The sequence below is a fragment of the Eleutherodactylus coqui genome, chromosome 2 (genome assembly GCF_035609145.1).
Source record: "Eleutherodactylus coqui strain aEleCoq1 chromosome 2, aEleCoq1.hap1, whole genome shotgun sequence".
Lineage (NCBI taxonomy): Eukaryota > Metazoa > Chordata > Amphibia > Anura > Eleutherodactylidae > Eleutherodactylus > Eleutherodactylus coqui.
Genome location: NC_089838.1, coordinates 56,938,388 through 56,957,541, shown reverse-complemented (window position 1 = coordinate 56,957,541; position 19,154 = coordinate 56,938,388). Strand labels below are relative to the sequence as shown.

Genomic DNA, 19,154 nt, shown 5'->3' with positions numbered 1-19,154 from the left:
GAATAGGCAGTATTCGGTTAATAAATGCAGGGGGAGGGGGGAAGATAGAAATAGATGTTGATATAAGAAGAACAGGAGGGGAGAGGGGGGAATGTATTTTTCCTTAAGATGTCGCATAATGTTAAGTGAATTTCTTGGTGGGGGTGGGGGGGAGGCGACCGGCCTAACTTATACGAATAGATCACGTATAAAGAGTCGTGGAGGAGAGATGCATCGGCCGGTCCCCTTCTCCACTTCCCACTAGTGAGCACAAGGTGCCTACAAGGAATGTTTTAGTAGCATAGAGTAAGTAGGAAAGAAGGAAGCGGTAAATGTTTAAATAATCTACGGATTTTCTTTTGGAATCCACATTTAGCTGTATTAGCTGTTTTGTTAAGTTAGGATTGTTGTTAATATGTTTTGGTATGTGCAACTCCCAACGGTCACTAGGAAGATGTCACCACTGTTAACGAAAGATAAAAGGTTTAGAAGAATTATCCTACTACACAAATTAACGTATATAAATGTCATTAAAGTGCATTACGTGGAACGTGCGAGGACTGGGAACCCCAGCTAAGAGAGCAGCAGTATTCTCATATATCAGGCAATTTACCCCACGTATCATAGGATTGCAGGAGACACATCTGATCCCAGACAGGATGAACTGTCTCAAAAAAACCCTGGATCCAGTGGTCTTGCCATTCTTTTCATACCTCGTACTCTAGGGGTGTTTCTCTTTTGGTTCACCGTACTTTGCGTTGAAACCCAAAAAACACCCGTAGAGACCCAGAGGGGCGGTTTATTTTTGTGTATGCTGAGATTAATGCTAAGCAATATGTCATTTTATGTGTCTACCACCCCTCACACCATAATGCATACATACTACAAGCACCAGTTGTATTCGCACATCAATACCCGCTAGCAGAATTCATATGCATGGGGGATTTCAATCAGGTTATGGACCCCATAAAAGACAGGTTTAGTGTCCAACCAATGCAGGTAGTAATCACACAAGACTCTCCAATGAAGCAAATGTTTAATGGAGTGGGATGGGTCGCCCTATGGAGATTCAAACACCCAGATAGCCGTGAATACACGTGCCATTCTCCCGGTAGAGGATCACTTTCTCGCATAGACTACATTTTTGGGTCTCCAACGCTTACTCCATATCTAGCCTCAATAACATATGGCGCCAGGGGGATATCGGACCATAGCCCGATCCTGCTCACCATACAATTCCCGGGACAATACTTTGTTCCCATCTGGAAACTTAATCCCTTCTGGCTAAAACTAATAGGAGCACAAGATCGAATACCAGATCAGATACACATGTTTATACAAACACATGAGCAAGAAACGCGAGACATACTAAAATGGGACACCATGAAGGCCTACCTCAGGGGGTGCTTCAGATCAACCATATCTTACATAAAAAGAACAACCTCACAGGACGACCTCCAATTAGAAAAACAGATGGTCGATGCAGAACAACAATACATTACAAACCCCACAGACATCAACAAGATGCAATGGCTGGGACTAACCCGTCTCCACAAACATCAATTGCATGTTAAAACAAAAGGAAACTTTTCTTTACAAAACAATATTTCTTTGAATTAGGGAATCAGTCCAGCCACCTCTTAGCCAATTTAATTAGGCAAAACGGGCAGTCTAACTCAGTGCTCAAGGTTAAAGCAGCCGATGGTCAACTACTCACAGAGGCCCAATCTATTGTGAATAGGTTCAAAGAATACTACACAAATTTATACACCACCTCAAATAATAAATCAGTACTAGATAACTTGAGATACTTAGAAGACCTGGTGTTCCCAACTCTTTCATCAGAACAGTTAGAATTGCTAGAAGCGCCAATCACAATAGAAGAAATCCAGCAAGCAATACAAGAAATGGCAATAAATAAATCCCCAGGCCCAGACGGTCTTCCTTTGGAAGTGTAACGCAAGTATATGGAACAACTAGCCCCATTACTATACGATGCCTTGAAGTGGGGAGGCAGGGAAAACTCTCCCACCCTCCTTTTACGATGCATCTATAATAGTATTACTAAAACCAGACAAAGATCCGTCCGAGTGCGACTCATACAGACCAATATCGTTGCTCCATGTGGACTCTAAAATACTAGCCACCAGGCTAAACACAGTAATCTTATCTATAATTCAGAAAGATCAAACAGAATTTATGCCTGGGAGATCGACTACAATTAACATACGCAGAACTCAAATAATAACACAACTCCGTAGAATATATGTGAAACCCTGGGCAACGGCCTCGTTAGATGCAAAGAAAGCGTTCGACTCCCTAGAGTGGAATTTTTTGGAGGCTTGCTTGACTCGTTTTGGATTTGGACCACAATTCATGAAATGGATCAGATTAATATATAGAGCGCCCATGGCTAATGTAGTGGTTAATGGTGTACCATCAGAGAGATTCCCACTATCGAGAGGAACGCGCCAAGGGTGCCCTCTGTCCCCGACACTATTCGCAATAGCAATAGAGGCACTGGCCATCAGATTGCGGAGTAACTCCGAAGTGACAGGAGTACAATGGGAAAATGAGGAGGATAAAGTTGGACTATATGCTGACGATATGATCCTATATCTTAGTAATCCCGAATACTCACTTCCACGAACCTTGGAGATAATAAACGGGTTTTATGAACATTCGGGGCTATACATAAACTGGTCTAAATCAGCAATAATGCATACCAAGCGAAACCCAGTAGAGATCCCATGTGTACTAACTAGCGGATTAATAGAAGTAACCAAATATAGATACCTCGGGGTGAACATAATACAAGATCACGAAAACACCATAGCCGAAAATATAGACCCCCTACACGACGTAATAAATACAAAAATTAAGAGTTGGTCCGGACTGCCCCTCTCAGTAGCTAGACGCATAAACTTAATTAAAATGGTAATACAGCCCAAATGCTTATACCCCTTGCAGCACACACCAGTGAAAATTCCAGAGAAATACTTCAAAAAGTTAAACTCCCTAATCATCCGATTTATATGGGGAAACTCCTGATCCAAACTAAAGCGTGCCACTCTGCAAAGATCCAAAAGACAGGTGGGAATGGCGTTACCAGATCTCAAGTTGTATTACCTTGCAGGACAACTGCGGAAACTCCGCCCCTGGTTTCTAGATAAAGAAATGCCATCAACAGAAAAATATCTGACGGGCGAGGTGGCCAGAAAAAATTAGATAGGGTTCCTAGAACATCCAGAATACACAAAATCACCAAAACTTTTACCTATATATAGACTGGCTTTGTCAATATGGCGAGCAACCAAAGAAGTCCAGCATTACACAGACACAATGACAGATACTCCTTTTTGGAATAATCTCACTCTACCATCACTACAAACAATGCAGGATATCAGATATGTGATTGCCCTGGGGGTACATACATTAGAAGATATATATGAAGACAATATAATGCTGTCCTACACACAATTACAAGAAAAACTGCAGGGGCATAGACTGCAACTGTTCAGATACTTCCAATTAAGGGACGCCCTAAATGCCCAATTCCCACCAAACACTGCTAAAATTTCCAAATACCCAATAATGGGAATCCTTAAAGCACAAGGACCGAGGGGACTGATATCACAATTATATAACATTTATTATCAGCCAAGATGGACCATGACCCTCTGACAATATACGATAGATGGAAAACCAATATACCCACACTAACAACAGAAGACTGGCAGGAGGCAACGGAATCACATTTGTTGGTTTCACCGGCAATCAATAATAAATTAATACAGCTGTATATTATACACCAGTCCGGTTGAATAAAATGGGTAGAACTGGCACAACAACATGCCATAGATGTCACCAAGTAAATGCAGACTTTTGGCACCTAATGTGGGAATGCTCCTATATAAACAAATTCTGGGAAGAGGTCTTCATCTTTCTATTCACACTCCTGTCGATTCCACTGACACTAGATCCCAAAGTAGCAATATTCGGGTTAATGGACGAAGAAACATGGAGTCATTACGACAAAATATTCATCAGGGTGGTACTGTTCCTGGCCTGGAAGGTGGTGGCCATGAGATGGATGGCAATGAGGTCACCCTCCGTCTCATGCTGGAAAAGGCTAGTTGACACTATAATTCCATATGAAAAAGTAATTTATCTGCATAGGGGATGCCGCAATAAATTTGAAAAAGTATGGGGTTTATGGACAGGCTCCCACAGCACGCTATTAACAGAATAAATATAGTTTAGACAGTTGGTGAATTGGAAATAAAGCACAGTAGACCAACATATGGGAAATGTTTTATTAATTTGTTAAAAACTTTTATATTTTATTGTTAAAGGTTAACAAAAGATAATTTTATTGTGATCTAAGATGTTAACAGGAAGTAACGCTGTACGTACATGTATGCAATATTTGTTTATAATCTGCTAATAAACGAAGTTAAAAAAAAAAGTGTGTATTTATAACCTGCAGGATTGTATACTGATCACTAGCAATCGATTTCTCATTCCAGGATCATCACGAAAAGAGATCACGGAGCACTGGGAGTGGCTGGAGAACAACCTGCTGCAGACGCTCTCTATTTTTGAAAACGAGGATGACATCACAACCTTTGTCAAAGGGAAAATCCATGTAATAATGACCATTATATGTCCTGTACTCATCTATAGGACTGAGAGTTACTTGGAAAGCTGTGTGTAAATTTACTTAAAGCAGCTTATGGACTAAGCTGACGTCAGGGATTTATTTGCCTTTATAAATTTTAAGGGCTGTTTCCATGATGGCTGAGATAGGAGACATTGTCCTGTATGAAGTGATTGGGATTATGGAAACGGCCGAGTGGGCTTTTCTATGCGGTCTTTATATCTCCCACAGAAGTCAATGGGAGTGCTGCTGTTTAAGTAACTTCCAATGACACTTATCCCAGTTATGAAAGCAGCGTTTCAAAGCCCACTCGGCTATTACCTTAATCCAGGCCACCCCGCTAAGGCACCTCTTACAGCTGGGGGGTAGTAGGGACAAGAACAAGAGGTGGGTACGGGTCCCATCTATTTTGAGTTTAATGGCATATTCCTTGTCTGTGCCGTAAAAGTAGGAGATGGGAATACACTTTAAAAGGGCTTGTCCAGTAGAAAACTATTGATGGCCTATCCTCAGAAAAGGTCATCAATAGTACATTGGTATGTGTTTATTGCCTGGCACCTCCTCCTACCAGATGTTTGTGGGGCCAGTGCACTCATGCACTCTGCTGATATCTGCAGGTAGCAGACCACTCCATTCCTACTGCAGTTATCAGGTTTGGTACTGCAAGCCAGGTTCCCATTTATTTCATTTGGAACTTGCCTTCTAATATTCAACCTGGCCACGGCAATGGGAACAGTGCATGAGTGCACTGGCCCACAAACAGCTAATAGGATGGGGTCCCAGGCAATGGACCCCAACTGATCTACTATTGATGACTTGTCCTTAGGTTTGACCATCAATAGTTTACAGCTGGACAATCCCTTTAATGCAACAGCCCATTGATTTTTGGAATTCAAGTAAAGTTCCTTAGTTTGCGGGATCAATTCCATAATAGCCAGCAAAGGATGTCAATATCTTGCAGGCTTTATTCTCAAATGATTTCCTGGTTTACTGTTGAAGTAAAGCATTGCATCCTTATTTAAGGGGTACCTGTCGCCACTTCTGACATGGCTGTTTTAGTAAATATGTGTATTTCTCAAGAAAAAAATATTCTGGAGCATATTTTCTTCGAACCTTGTGCGATTTCTCTATCATTCTTCCCGGAATTCTATGAATACAACTGAATGTTACTATTCATCTTGTCAAACGGGCATGTATCTGTAGAGTCAACACTGATTGTACAATGTCAGATTGTGCAAGGGCCACACCCTTAATTGGTAACACCTAGGAGGAATAACAGAGGAACAGCACAATGCAGGACTAGAAGGAAATATGCATTTCTCAGGAAATGTATACATTTAATGAAACAGACCTGTAGGGGGCACTGATGACTCCCTCTTAACCACTTTCTGACCAGAAGTTGTACCCCACTTCCTTGTGAGGCATGGTTCACCTGGAAATTTATAGTCTAGGGCTAGTCAGGAACTACTTAGTGAACGCAGTGGCTGCTTGTCCTGTCATGAGCAATATTTGGATTCTTATTGCTTATGTAAATTTAATTTCCCACCAGTGCTATTGTAACGCACTCATGTAGATGACAATATATATCTGTGCCAACTATAGTAAGAGTTTATGTGGCTGGCAGGTAGTATTTTAGGGACACTTTGTCACTGTGGGGCAGATTTAGGGTATGCTCAGAGAACAGAATCCAATGAAAATTGTTCTGTGTGTATTCTGCCTCTAAAAATCGTGTCACAAATCCACAGCTGAGCTGCCGATTTCTGCTGCAGTTATGCAAATACTTGGCTGCGGATCAACATGTAGATTTAGCATAATGTAATGTCTCGCTAAGAAAGATCATCTCTTAGGCCGCCTGCAGACGAGCGGGTCAGATCCGATGGCGAGAATTCTCGCCGCGGGACCCGACCCGAGCGCCTGCAGAGACGAGCGCGTACTCGCCCGCGCCCGGCTCTTTCATATGCCGGCTGCCGGGCTGCCGGCGCATGCGCAGACCGGAGCCGGCGGCCGGGGCGAGCCCCGCACAAAAATAGGACATGCCGCGGTTTGTTTGGCGCGCGAGAATTCGCGCGGCCAAACCGCGGCCGTCTGCATAGGAGTGCGTATTGTAATGCACTCCTACGCAAGCTTTTAGTGGCGGAAATCCCGCGGGAAATCCTGCCGCAGGATTTCCGCCCGTGTGCAGGCGGCCTTAATGTTTGATTCCAGTACATTTCCCATTTCTTTATATTAGAAGATAAGGGGGACATGATGTCGGAAACCACAACTCCTCTACTGATCTCCCCTGGGCCTGCCGTTTACTGGTGAATTACATTTTACAGAGTAGAGGAGTCCTGAAACCAAGAAAACGATTCAAGTGAAAAATATTATACATTTTATTCAAATCCCTGTTGTTTGCTTCTAATGCTGTGACTAGGATATATTCTTTATCCCCCACCCCCACCCCGTTTACAGTAAAAGCTCAATTCTGAGCATCTGCTGCGGATTCTGCATCATTTTAGAGGGATAAATAGCGCAGCAATATGTTTCCATCATCTCAACTTGAAGACTCAGTAGAGTGTTGTGGTGCTCTTTATAAATAGAAGCTACAGGGCATATATATGTATGTATATGTAATTTCTATGCTTTGAGTACATACTGAAGGGCCATTTTACTAGAGACCCTCATTTAGTAACATTTTTGGACCTCCTTTGACCTTCACAGCCGCAGCAATTCATTGTGGTATAGATCCCATTAGGTGTTGAAATCGTTCTGCAGGAATATTGGCCTTTGTAGTTGTCGTAAATCAGATGGCGGTACTGACATGTTCTGACCAGCTGACAAGAAGGGGTCATCTATTCATGCTACTTGTGCCAAATTCTGACCTCTGATCAGCACGGTGGAACAGAAACCTGGACTCCTTCTTCTATATTTTTCCACTGCTTGATGATCCAAGTTTTGCGCTCTCTTGCTCACTGGAATCTCGCCTTTCTGTTTCTTTTAGGCAGCAATGACTGTTATAGCCCATCTGTGCTACAGGAAATTAAATCAGACATGTTAGTTGGAGCACTAGAGCCTGTTTGCCAGAACAATACGATTCCTGGCATCCTCCTCTGATGCCTTTTGGTGACGAGCTGTTTACATCCACAGGTTCCCCTTTCTCTGGATGATCACACCATTCTCTGTGTACTACCTGTTGCACGAGAAAACCCCACAGGGTTGGTAGTGATATCCTGGCCCCAACTAGTCTAGCACTGATGATCAGGCCTTGCTGGAAGTCACTTGGGTCGCAAGGTTTTCTCATTTATTGTGGGTTTGCACTGAAATTGATCCGTGGAAAACTTGTAACATGATTTTGTGCTGCCCTTTGGGGTCACAAGGATAATTTTCATACAGGGAAGCTCTAATCGTGAAAGGGCCGTGAGCTCTAATAAAGTGTCCATTTGGTGTGTAAACAGTCAATATAGTCTGTAGTGATCTATTAAGGGATATTTACAGACATCACTCCTAAATTTATTTATTTTTTTTCTGCTTAAATTGAGCTGATGCAAGTCAGCCCCTCCCCGGGGGAGGAGTACACAATCTTATACTCTGTCAGAAAACTACGCCACTTTGATCATGCAGGATCAGCTTTTCATTTTAGATATTAGGACAGTTAGTTAAAATACAAATTAGATGGATACATAGAAGTCTTTTCTCGAATTTTTTTATCAGTAGGATTTAAAATCTAAAGATTACTGTGCAGACTTGTGTTAAATTTTTTTTATAGGGTATCATTGCTGAGGAGAACAAAAGCCTGCTGCCCAAGGATGAAGAGGACCCTGGGAAGTTCAAGGAAGCAGAGCTGAAAATGAGGAAGCAATTTGGGATGCCCGAGGGGGAGAAGCTGGTAAATTATTACTCCTGCAGCTACTGGAAAGGTCGGGTTCCCAGACAAGGATGGCTCTATCTGACAGTTAACCATCTCTGCTTCTACTCGTTTTTGTTGGGCAAAGAAGGTGAGACATATGTTATGGTTTGGGCTATTGTAGTCAGTACCGTGTCAACTTATTTTAGTGATATTTTCACTAGAGAATTGACAGATGGCTTGCTTTGAGCTAGATAATATTGATGCTCGTTTAAACCCTTAATGCCACAGAGGTTAAGGGCCATTTACATGGGACGAATATGCAGAAAAATTGTTTACTATTTGTTATTGCTCACTTTCAGTCAGCATAAAAACCATCGCTGGATCGCGGATTTCTTCCGTGTAAACGCTCCCTGCTCAGTGCTTCACATAGAAGGTGAAACGCTGAGCGAGAAGCCAGCGGGAGGCCCGCAATCCAGTGGTGAAGTCTGCCAGTCTATATGCTCTGCTTGAGCAGGAACGCCCTTAGCATCTGAATGGGACATGGCCTGTTATCACTACAATCATAGCTTTTCTGGTTCAAGTCCTCTACAGGACATAAAATATGTAAAAAATGACAGATTTGGTACCAATAAAAACTACAGTTTGCCACGCAAAAAAAAGCCTTCATATGGCTATGCCAACCGAAAGATAGGCGATGTCCTTAAGGAGTTAAAGGGCCTTCAAGCAGGCCTGCGCATGGAGGGTGAACGAATATTATCATAGAATGGTAAAGTTGGAAGGGACCTCCAGGGTCATCGGGTTCAACCCCCTGCTTAGTGCAGGATTTACTAAATCATCCCAGGCAGATATTTGTCCAGCCTTTGTTTGAACACTTCCATTGAAGGAGAACTCGCCACCTCCCGTGGTAACCTGTTCCACTCATTGATCAACTTCACTGTCAAAGCTTTTTTTTTTTCTAATATATAATTTGTGTTTCCTCCCTTTTAGTTTCATCCCATTGCTTCTAGTCTTTCCTTGTGCAAATGAGAATAGGGCTGATCCCTCTGCACTGTGACAGTCCTTCAGATATTTGTGGATAGCTATTAAGTCTCCTCTCAGCCTTCTTTTTCGCAAGCTAAACATTCCCAGATCCTTTAACCGTTCCTCGTAGAACATGATTTGCAGACCGCTCACCATCTTGGTGTAACTCTTCTCTGAACTTGCTCCAGTTTGTCTATATCTTTTTTAAAGTGGGGTGCCTAGAACTGGACACTGTATTTCAGATGAGGTCTGACTAAGGAAAAGTAGAGGGCAATAATTACCTCACATGATCTAGACTCTATGCTTCTCTTAATACATCCCAGAATTGTGTTTGCCTTTTTGGCTGCTGCAGCACATTGTTCACTCATGTTCAGTCTATGATCTATTAGTATACCCAAGTCATTTTCACATGTGCTGCTTAGACCAATTTCTCCCATTCTGTATGTGCTTTTTTCATTTTTCTAGCCCAGATGTAGGACTTTGCATTTCTCCTTGTTAAATACCATTCTGTTAGTCGCTACCCGCTGTTCAAGCTTTTCTAGATCTTTTGGAATACTCTCTCTCTTCTCTAGTGTTAGCTATCCCTCTTCGCTTTGTGTCGTCAGCAAAATTGGATCAGTTTTCCATCAATTCTCTTCTCCAGATCATTTATAAAAATGCTGAACAACACTGGGCCTAGGACAGAGCCTTGTGGTATCCCACTTGATACATTCTCCACTTGGATATGCAGCCATTTATGACCACTCTTTGAGTACGATCACTCAGCCAGTTTTGAATCCATCTAAAAGTTGCCTTATCAATCCCATATCTGGTCATTTCAATAAGTATGGCATGAGATACTTTGTTAACTGCTTTACTGAAGTTAAGATAAACTTTATCCACCGCCTTTTCCTGATCAACCCAGTCGGTGATTCTGTCACAGAAGGAAATTAGATTTGTCTGGAATGACTTGTTTGTTAGAAACCTATGCTGGCTCTGGTTAATTACTCCATTTTCATCCAGGTACTTGCATACATGCTGTTTAATAAGTTGTTCAAAGATCTTTCCCGGTATAGAAGTCAGGCTCACAGGCCTGTAGTTTCCTGGATCCACCTTCTTCCCTTTTTTGAAGATAGGGACAACATTTCCCCTTTTCCAATCTTCAGGAACTTCTCCAGGAATTTTCAAAGATTATGGCGAGTGGTTCAGCAATTACCTCCATTGCTTCCTTTAGTACCCTAGGATGTAATTCATCTGGACCTTGACACTTGAATTCATTTGTTAGCAAAGTGTTCTCTCACCATCTATCTGCTTATAGATAGTCTGCATTCTTTTATTTCCCTAATAGCACAGGGAAGATCAGTTGATGTTCCAACTACTTTCTGAGAGTAAACAGATACAAAATAGGAATTTAAAAGTTCGGCCTTCATAAGGCCCCCTTTCCATGGCAGTGATTTCGCCGACGAATCACACCAGCCGGCGCTTCCTATAGCATTGCTATGGAAAGCGCCGGCACCTGTACACAAGCGGAGAATCGTTACCTTATTAGATAGGGCTGACCGGCAGAGATTCGGCAGCGACTACTGCTCCCGGGCGGCGGCTCCCGCGGCGGAGCTTCCTTGAGGGATACCGCATCGCCCGTGGACAGCCGGCCTATCGTCATTCCTAACCAATTCACCATTTTCATTTTGTAAGCATCCAATAGCATCCTTGACTTTTCTTTTGCTCTTGACATACCCCCCAAATCCTTTTTATTGCTTTTGGCCTCTGTTGCAAGCCTCAAATCATTATTAGCTTTTCTGACACTTGCCCTACAGTTTCTGCAGACCGCACCATATTCTTCTTTAGATATTCCCCCCTCTTTCCATTTGATAAACATATTTTTCTTCGTTTTTAACATGTGTGCAAGCTCTGTGTTCATCCATCCTTGTCTCTTTAAATGCTTCCCATTGTTCTTTCTTCTAGGGATTATTAACGATTGTGCTTTGAGAATCTAATTCCGCAATATTTCCCAACCTTCTTGGACATTTCTGTCCTTAAGAACATCCAGCCATTGGATTCTTCCTACCCTCTTTTCACAAATTAGGGAGAGCGCCATGTCCATGGATGGAAATAATAGATAATTCCAGTAGTAGTACTTACCGGGTGTAAGGCGGAGCAACAAAAAACTTTGTGTCCCGCCTACACCTGGAGTCCAAGTTCGCCTTTAAGGGGTTTCTTTAACCCCTTAACGACCAATGACGTACCGGTACGTCATGGAGCGTCGGGGTATGTATGAAGAGAGGTTGCGATGCAACCTCTCTTCATACAGTGCGGGCATCAGCTGTTTATAACAGCTGACATCCGCGGGCAATAGCCGCGAGCGGCCGCGCGGCCGATCGCGGCTATTAATCATTTAAATGCCGCTGTCAATTCTGACAGAGATGAGATCGGGAGAGATTGGTGAGATCGGGAGAGCCGTGCATGTGTCATGGCAGCCGGGGGCCTAATGAAAGGCCCCAGGGCTGCCTTAGCAGACTGCCTATCAAGCCGTCCCCGTGGGGTGGCTTCATAGGCTGCCTGTCAAAAAGCAATATGACGTAATGCTATAGCATTACGTCATACTGCAGGAGCGATCAAAGCATCGTATCTTAAAGTCCCCCAGGGGGACTTCAAAGTAAAGTAAAAAAAAAAATCAATAAAGTTTTTTTTTAATTGAAAAAAAAAAAAAGTTGTAAAAGTTTAAATCACCCCCCTTTTGCCATATCTATTATTAAAAAATCTAAATAATAAATTAAAAATATGTATTTGGTATCACCGCGTCCGTAAAAGTCCGAACTATCAAAGTACCACATAATTTTTCCCGCACGGTGAACGTCGTCCGAAAAAAAAAATTAAGAACGCCAGAAATGCATTTTTCCCCTCGTCATCCTGACAGCATACACATGGAGGATGTCCACTGGACCCCTGTTGGGACAGGAAGCGGAAAAACATACAAAAGGCACCTCCCGCCACCGGCTCACCAGTGTCTTCCTGTCCCTACAGGACAGTCCAAGCGGAAGCCTCCAGGTGTATGCTGGAGGCAAGAAAAAAGAAGAAAATTCCTATGCAGCCTGTCCGCCCGTGGGGGGACGACTCTCTGGTCGGGCTGGCAGAGCTTGCGCGGGTGAGACCCTACGTGGGGACCCTCACCCGCAGGATCCCAAAGACCAGCACCACGTTCCCTGCGGGGAACCCTTCCCTAACGCGCTGCCCAGTGGGGTTGTCGCACTGGGAAGATACAGCCCGTACCTGCAGGGCTTGGAAGCCGCCTCCGGACATCAGGCACCCGCTCTGGACGTCGGGCCCGGGACCCTGGCTTCCAGAGATCCTCTGTCGGCGGAGCGGCTGAGCAGGTATGCCAGCGAGGGGGTGGGGGGGGGAGAGCGCGCGGCGCGGGCCGACGGCTGCGCTCGATCTGACATCCCCGGACATCTATGCGCCCTCCTCAGAGCCCGACGCAGAGTGTATCCCCCGGGTCCGGCGCGGCGGCATGACGTCAGCACGGCCGCGTCACGGGGGGGCGGGGCCTCGAGGGAAAAGGCGCCAAATTTGAAAATCAAAAAAAAAAAAAAAAGAGAAAAGGAGAAAGCAGGATTCCCCACATGTCTTCGGTCTGCACCTAAGTAAAGATGTCGGCCAGAGAGGACACGGAGAGCAGCCCGCTGGTGAGTAAACCTCCGGGGGCTCACAGCAGGGGTAAGGAAGGGTCAGGTGCTGGAAAACCCCCCCTTTTTTTCTGCTGTCTCCGTCTCTTAGGACAGAGAAGCACAAAAGGGCAGAGAGGCCAAGAAGCGCGTGCGCAAGTGCCCAGTCTGCCTGCGGCGACTGGACGAGGGACACACCAAACCCTTATGCGCAGCCTGCACAGAGAAGGTGGTCCGTGAGGAAGGCCCCTCGGGCATATCGGACATCCGAGCTATGATCCGCGAGGAGATCGAGGCCTCTCTCTCGTCTCTTTCCGTTCCGCCCCCCACGAAAAGGGTAAGGCGGTCACGGATAGAAGAATCAGACTCGGAGGAAGGGTTCTTAGAAGATTCCCCCTCAGAATCCATACCGCCCATGGAAGAAACGAGGAAGTACTTCTTCGCATCGGCGGATCTGGGGCAGCTACTAACAGCGGTCCGTCACACCATGCAGGTGGAGGAACAGACGCCGCAGCAGCCATCCCTCCAGGATACCCTGTTCCGGGGACTCATACCTCAGCCCAAACCATCATTCCCGGTCAATGATATCCTAAAACAGCTTATCTTGACCGAGTGGAAACAGGCAGAACACAAGTTTTTCCTGTCTAAGGAGTTTAGAGAGCGTATGGTCTTCACCCCGGAAGACATTGAGTTCTTGGACACCGTCCCGAAGGTGGATTTGGCGGTCGCCAGGGTCTCGAAGAAGGCTGCCCTCCCCTTTGAGGACATCTCCCAGTTGCGGGACCCACTGGATTCACGAGTGGATTCGGCAATGAAGAAGGCCTGGGAGTCGGCGGCCCTCACCATGAAGACCAACATTACGGCCACGTCGGTAGCGAGATCCATGACGGTCTGGCTAGACTAACTCCAGGCCCTGGTCTCGCAAAGGGGTTCGAGGGAAGATATCTCCAACTGCCTTCCCCTCCTCCAACAGGCCACCGGCTTCCTGGCGGACGCCTCGATGGAGTCAGTAAGGTTCGGGGCCCGGTCGGCGGCACTTTCGAACACAGCCAGGAGGGCCGTCTGGGTAAAAGCCTGGACAGGGGACAATGCCTCAAAGAACAGGCTTTGCTCTTTGCCCTTCCAGGGACATCGCATCTTCGGACCTTCCCTGGATACACTCCTGGAGAAGGCCTCAGACAAAAGTCAGGGGCTACCAGCAGAGAGACCCGTCAAGCGGCCTTCCTCCTCCTACCCTCCTCCCTTTGTCCCCCCGAGAACATACAGGGGGAAGGGGAAAACCGGACGCTGGTCTTACCCCAAAGGCGGAAAGGGTGAGAATCCGCCCATCGGGATCCGGCAGGTGGGGGGCAGACTTAGGGGGTTCGCCAATAGATGGAGCGAAATAACCTCCAATCCCTGGGCCCTTCGCCTGGTCTCAGAGGGCTATAGAATTGAGCTTTCCGCCCCCCCTCCCCGGAGGTTCGTGGTTACCCCCTGCCAGTCACCCGCGTCGGCCCGGGCCCTCCAGTCGGGGGTACGGGACCTGCTATCCCTGGGGGCCATTATCCCGGTTCCCGTAGAAGAACGGTTCAAAGGCTGCTACTCCCCCTTGTTTCTTATTAAGAAGCCTAACGGGGCCTACAGAGTTATAATCAACCTGAAATACCTGAATAAATCTATAACATACCAAAGATTTAAAATGGAATCAGTAAGATCAGCGATCCCCCTAATCACACCAGATAGCGTCATGGCCACGGTGGACTTAAAAGACGCCTATTATCATATTCCCATACACTCAGACTCCCAACAGTTTCTTCGATTCGCCCTGGTGATAGAAGGGTCAGTCTCGCATTACCAATTCGCATGCCTGCCGTTCGGGATTTCCTCCGCACCTCGGGTATTCTCCAAACTAGTATTGGAGATGGTAGCAGCACTAAGGACGGACAAAGTACTAATTGTCCCATACCTCGACGATTTCCTGCTTATAGCAGGATCACCCTCGGAACTCCAGCACCGGGTCAACCTCACCCTCCACCTGTTCGAGTCGCTAGGTTGGATCATTAACTTCGACAAATCCAATCTTCAGCCCGAACAAAGGAAAAAGTTCCTAGGGGTTATCCTGGACTCACACCACCAGTGCTCTTCCCTCCCGCTAGAAAAGCAAAAAACGATCCAAGACGAAAGCCGGGCACTTTCGTTAGCCTCCCAAGTTTCCCTTAGGAGAGGCATGAGGGTCCTCGGTCTCATGACAGCCTGTATTGGAGTAGTCCCGTGGGCCCAGTTACATGGTAGAACTCTCCAGGACTTTATCCTGAGCAACTGGGACAAATCTCCAGCTTCCCTGGATCAGGAAGTCACCCTCACTCACAAAGTAAGGTCCTCCTTGGGGTGGTGGACGTCTATCTCCAACCTCGCCAGGTCCACAAGTTGGGACCCGGCATCCCCAGTATCCATCTTCACTGACGCGAGCGCAACTGGCTGGGGGGCCCACTTAGGCTGTCGCTATGTCCAGGGGGTCTGGAACCAGAAAGAGGCCACTCAATCCTCCAATTACAAGGAGCTTTGCGCGGTCTGGAGGGCCATCCGTGACCTCGAGACAGAGATCGGGGGTAGACCCATTAAGATATTTTCGGATAACATAACAACTGTGTCCCTCATTCGCCACCAGGGATCCACGCGGAACCCCCGACTACAAGACCTGGCGGCGAAAGTGCTCGGGTGGATAGAGCAGCGGATGCCTTCCGTTTCAGCGTTCCACGTAAGGGGCCCAGAGAACGCCATGGCAGACTACCTCAGCCGCAGGAGGATAGACCCTGGGGAGTGGGCACTACATCCAGAGGCATTCCAATTGATTACAGAAAGATGGGGGACTCCAAAGGTGGATTTGTTTGCCTCTCGGGAGAACAACAAGTGTCCCCGGTTCTTTTCCAGGGGGGCAGACGGGGGCTCCCTGGGAATAGACGCACTATCCCAAGCATGGGAATGGGACCTGACATACGCCTTTCCACCTATCCCCCTGATCCCTCGGGTTCTAAAGAAGATCCAGGGGTCCCCGGGCTCCGTTATCCTGGTGGCCCCGTTCTGGCCCAAGAGACCTTGGTTCCCGCTCCTGGCCGCTCTATCAACACAGGAGCCCCTACATCTGCCGTGGAGAGACGACCTCCTACAACAGGGTCCCCTGATTTGCCCAAAAGCCCGACAGTTCAGACTAGCGGCCTGGAAGCTGTGCGGGTAAAATACCTGAACCAGGGCCTATCAGGGAGGGTGACCACCACCTTATGTGAGAGTCTCAAAGAGTCCACCAGGAACATATACACCAGGGTGTGGGACACCTTCTCTAGGTGGTTGGGGCACAGTATTCACGACCTCCAACAACCAGACATTAATAAGATTCTAGAGTTCCTTCAGGATGGACTGGACATGGGCCTAAAACCTGGTACCCTTAAGGTCCAGGTGGCCGCCCTAGGAGCCTTCTTTGACTTCCCGTTAGCCGACCATAGGCTAGTCAAAAAATACCTTAAAGGAGCAGTTAGACTTCACCCCGTTATAAGAAGAACCATGCCCCCATGGGACCTGAATCTTTTTTTACAGGCCCTTTGCGCACACCCCTTCGAGCCCCTGGAAGAACTCTCAGTTAAGACCCTCTCATATAAGGTTGCCTTCCTAGTGGCCATTACATCCGCCAGGCGGATCGGGGAAATCCAAGCCCTCTCTATAAAAACCCCATATATGACCATCTTCCCGGACAAGATAGAGTTTAGGCCCGACCCCTTCTTTCAACCGAAAGTCCTTACGGACTTTCACAGAGAGCAAAGAATAGTACTTCCCTCCTTCTGCCAGGAACCCCGGAACACTACGGAACAGAGGTTCCATAACCTAGACGTGAGACGAGCAGTTCTGAAGTACTTAGAGGTCTCACATACCTTTAGGAAATCTAATAACCTCTTCATTCAATTTCAGGGTCCACGCAGAGGAGGGGCCGCTACTAAGGACTCCCTAGCGCGGTGGGTCAGGAGGGCCGTAGAAGAGGCATACAGATCCCAAGGGATCCCACTCCCGGGCGAAGTTAGAGCCCATTCTACTAGGGCGGTCGCCTGTTCCTGGGCGGAGAGAGCCCAGGCGACAACCGACCAGATCTGCAGAGCCGCCACATGGTCAAGCACCCATACTTTTGTAAAACACTATCGTCTGGACGTGGGGGCCAGCCGGGACACTGCCTTTGGGCGGAAAGTTCTGCAAGCAGTGGTCCCTCCCTAAAGCCCTTGATTGTTGGTATTCCTCCATGTGTATGCTGTCAGGATGACGAGGGGAAGACAGGAATTAGGTTTACCTGTTAATTCCTTTTCTGGAGTCATCCTGACAGCATAGGGGCTTTTCCCTCCCCTTCAGTTATCCTTCTCTACGTGAAGTAACGTATTGTACTATGGTTTCAGTATTAAAAATGAGTGATTAAGCAAAGCCGGGTCACTGTAGTTATTTGGTACACACTGGTGAGCCGGTGGCGGGAGGTGCCTTTTGTATGTTTTTCCGCTTCCTGTCCCAACAGGGGTCCAGTGGACATCCTCCATGTGTATGCTGTCAGGATGACTCCAGAAAAGGAATTAACAGGTAAACCTAATTCCTGTCTTTTAGTTACCCTGTCTCCCAGAAAAAACGCAATAAAAAGCGACCAAAAAGTCGTATGTATTCCAAAATGGTACTATCAGAAACTACAGGACATCCCGCAAAAAATGAAACCTTGCTCAACTACGTCGACGGAAAAATAAAAAAGTTATTGCGCGCACAAAATGACCGCAGAAAATAATTGAAAAAAATTTTATGTCTTTAAAAAAAAAAAACAAAAGAGTATAGTAAAAAAAAACCTATACAAGTTTGGCATCGTAGTAATCGTACCGACCCATAGAATAAAGTTATCATGTCGTTTTTGTTGCCATTTGTGCGCCGTAGAAGCAAGACGCACTAAAAGATGGCAAAATGTCGTTTTTTTTTCATTTTACTCCACTTAGAATTTTTTTTAAAGTTTTCAGTACATTATATGGTACTTTAAATAGCACCATTGAAAAATACAACTCGTCCCGCAAAAAACAAGCCCTCATACAGCGATGTGGATGGATAAATAAAGGAGTTATGATTTTTTTAAAGGGGGGAGGAAAAAACGAAAATGGAAAAAGAAAAATGCCCGCGTCATTAAGGGGTTAATGAGGGTTCTTCCGTATTTATCCAAAAAAACATATAAATATGTGCATCTAATAATTACACATCCACGTCCTTTTGGAGAGCAGCAGCTGAAGAAATGCCCAAAAATTCTTACAAAAAATGGGGATGATGCAATAATACAAATAAAAGGAAAAAATACTTTTTCCAGCTGCGCTTCAATGCAGGCCCTCAGAGGTATAAAGGGAATAAGCTTCTAGAAACATTAGTTAATAGTAAGCCAAATTTTATTCCCAAAGAACATACATCAAAAACGAATTCAAAATATGGATAAGCAACGCGTTTCTGCGTCAACTGACGCCTTTATCAAGCATATCACACTACTACCCACTAGTGTGTATATGTATATGTGTGTGTATGTATGTATATGTGTGTGTATGTATATATATATATGTGTATATATATATATGTATATATATATATATATATATATATATATATGTGTGTGTGTGTATATATATAATATATATATATATATATATATATATATATAATATATACACACACACACATAAAGAGCATACCTTAATCATAAGTTCAATACCGTGCATTTGATTTCTTCCCTGCACCACGCTGGACGCTAACCTCACATGTGTGTATAGGGGCGGGGATTCCACCAGCCCCGCTCACGTCATCAGACAGATACTGGAACGTTCATGTATTCCATATCGGGTGTCCAGCCACATCTTGCATCATCACCCTCCGATTGGAGGCGTGGCATAGATGAGGTCATCACGCTCCTTCATAGCGCGCACAAGGCATGTCAAAGCGCTCGTCCTCAGTGGGCGTGTCTATTAACTGGAGACATCGTCCCACAGATGAACAGACC

At 45.7% G+C, this 19,154-nt stretch overlaps 1 protein-coding gene across 3 annotated transcripts in view; it reads left to right on the top strand.

Moving 5' to 3' along the window:
* TBC1D9B (TBC1 domain family member 9B) overlaps positions 1-19,154 on the top strand; it is a 251,807-nt gene that overhangs the window by 45,720 nt on the left and 186,933 nt on the right. For all 3 annotated transcript variants that reach the window (XM_066591015.1, XM_066591014.1, XM_066591016.1), the window contains exons 3-4: positions 4,509-4,627; positions 8,385-8,613. In XM_066591015.1, coding sequence (XP_066447112.1) covers positions 4,509-4,627; positions 8,385-8,613 — 348 coding nt within the window. The remainder of the gene's footprint in view (positions 1-4,508; positions 4,628-8,384; positions 8,614-19,154) is intronic.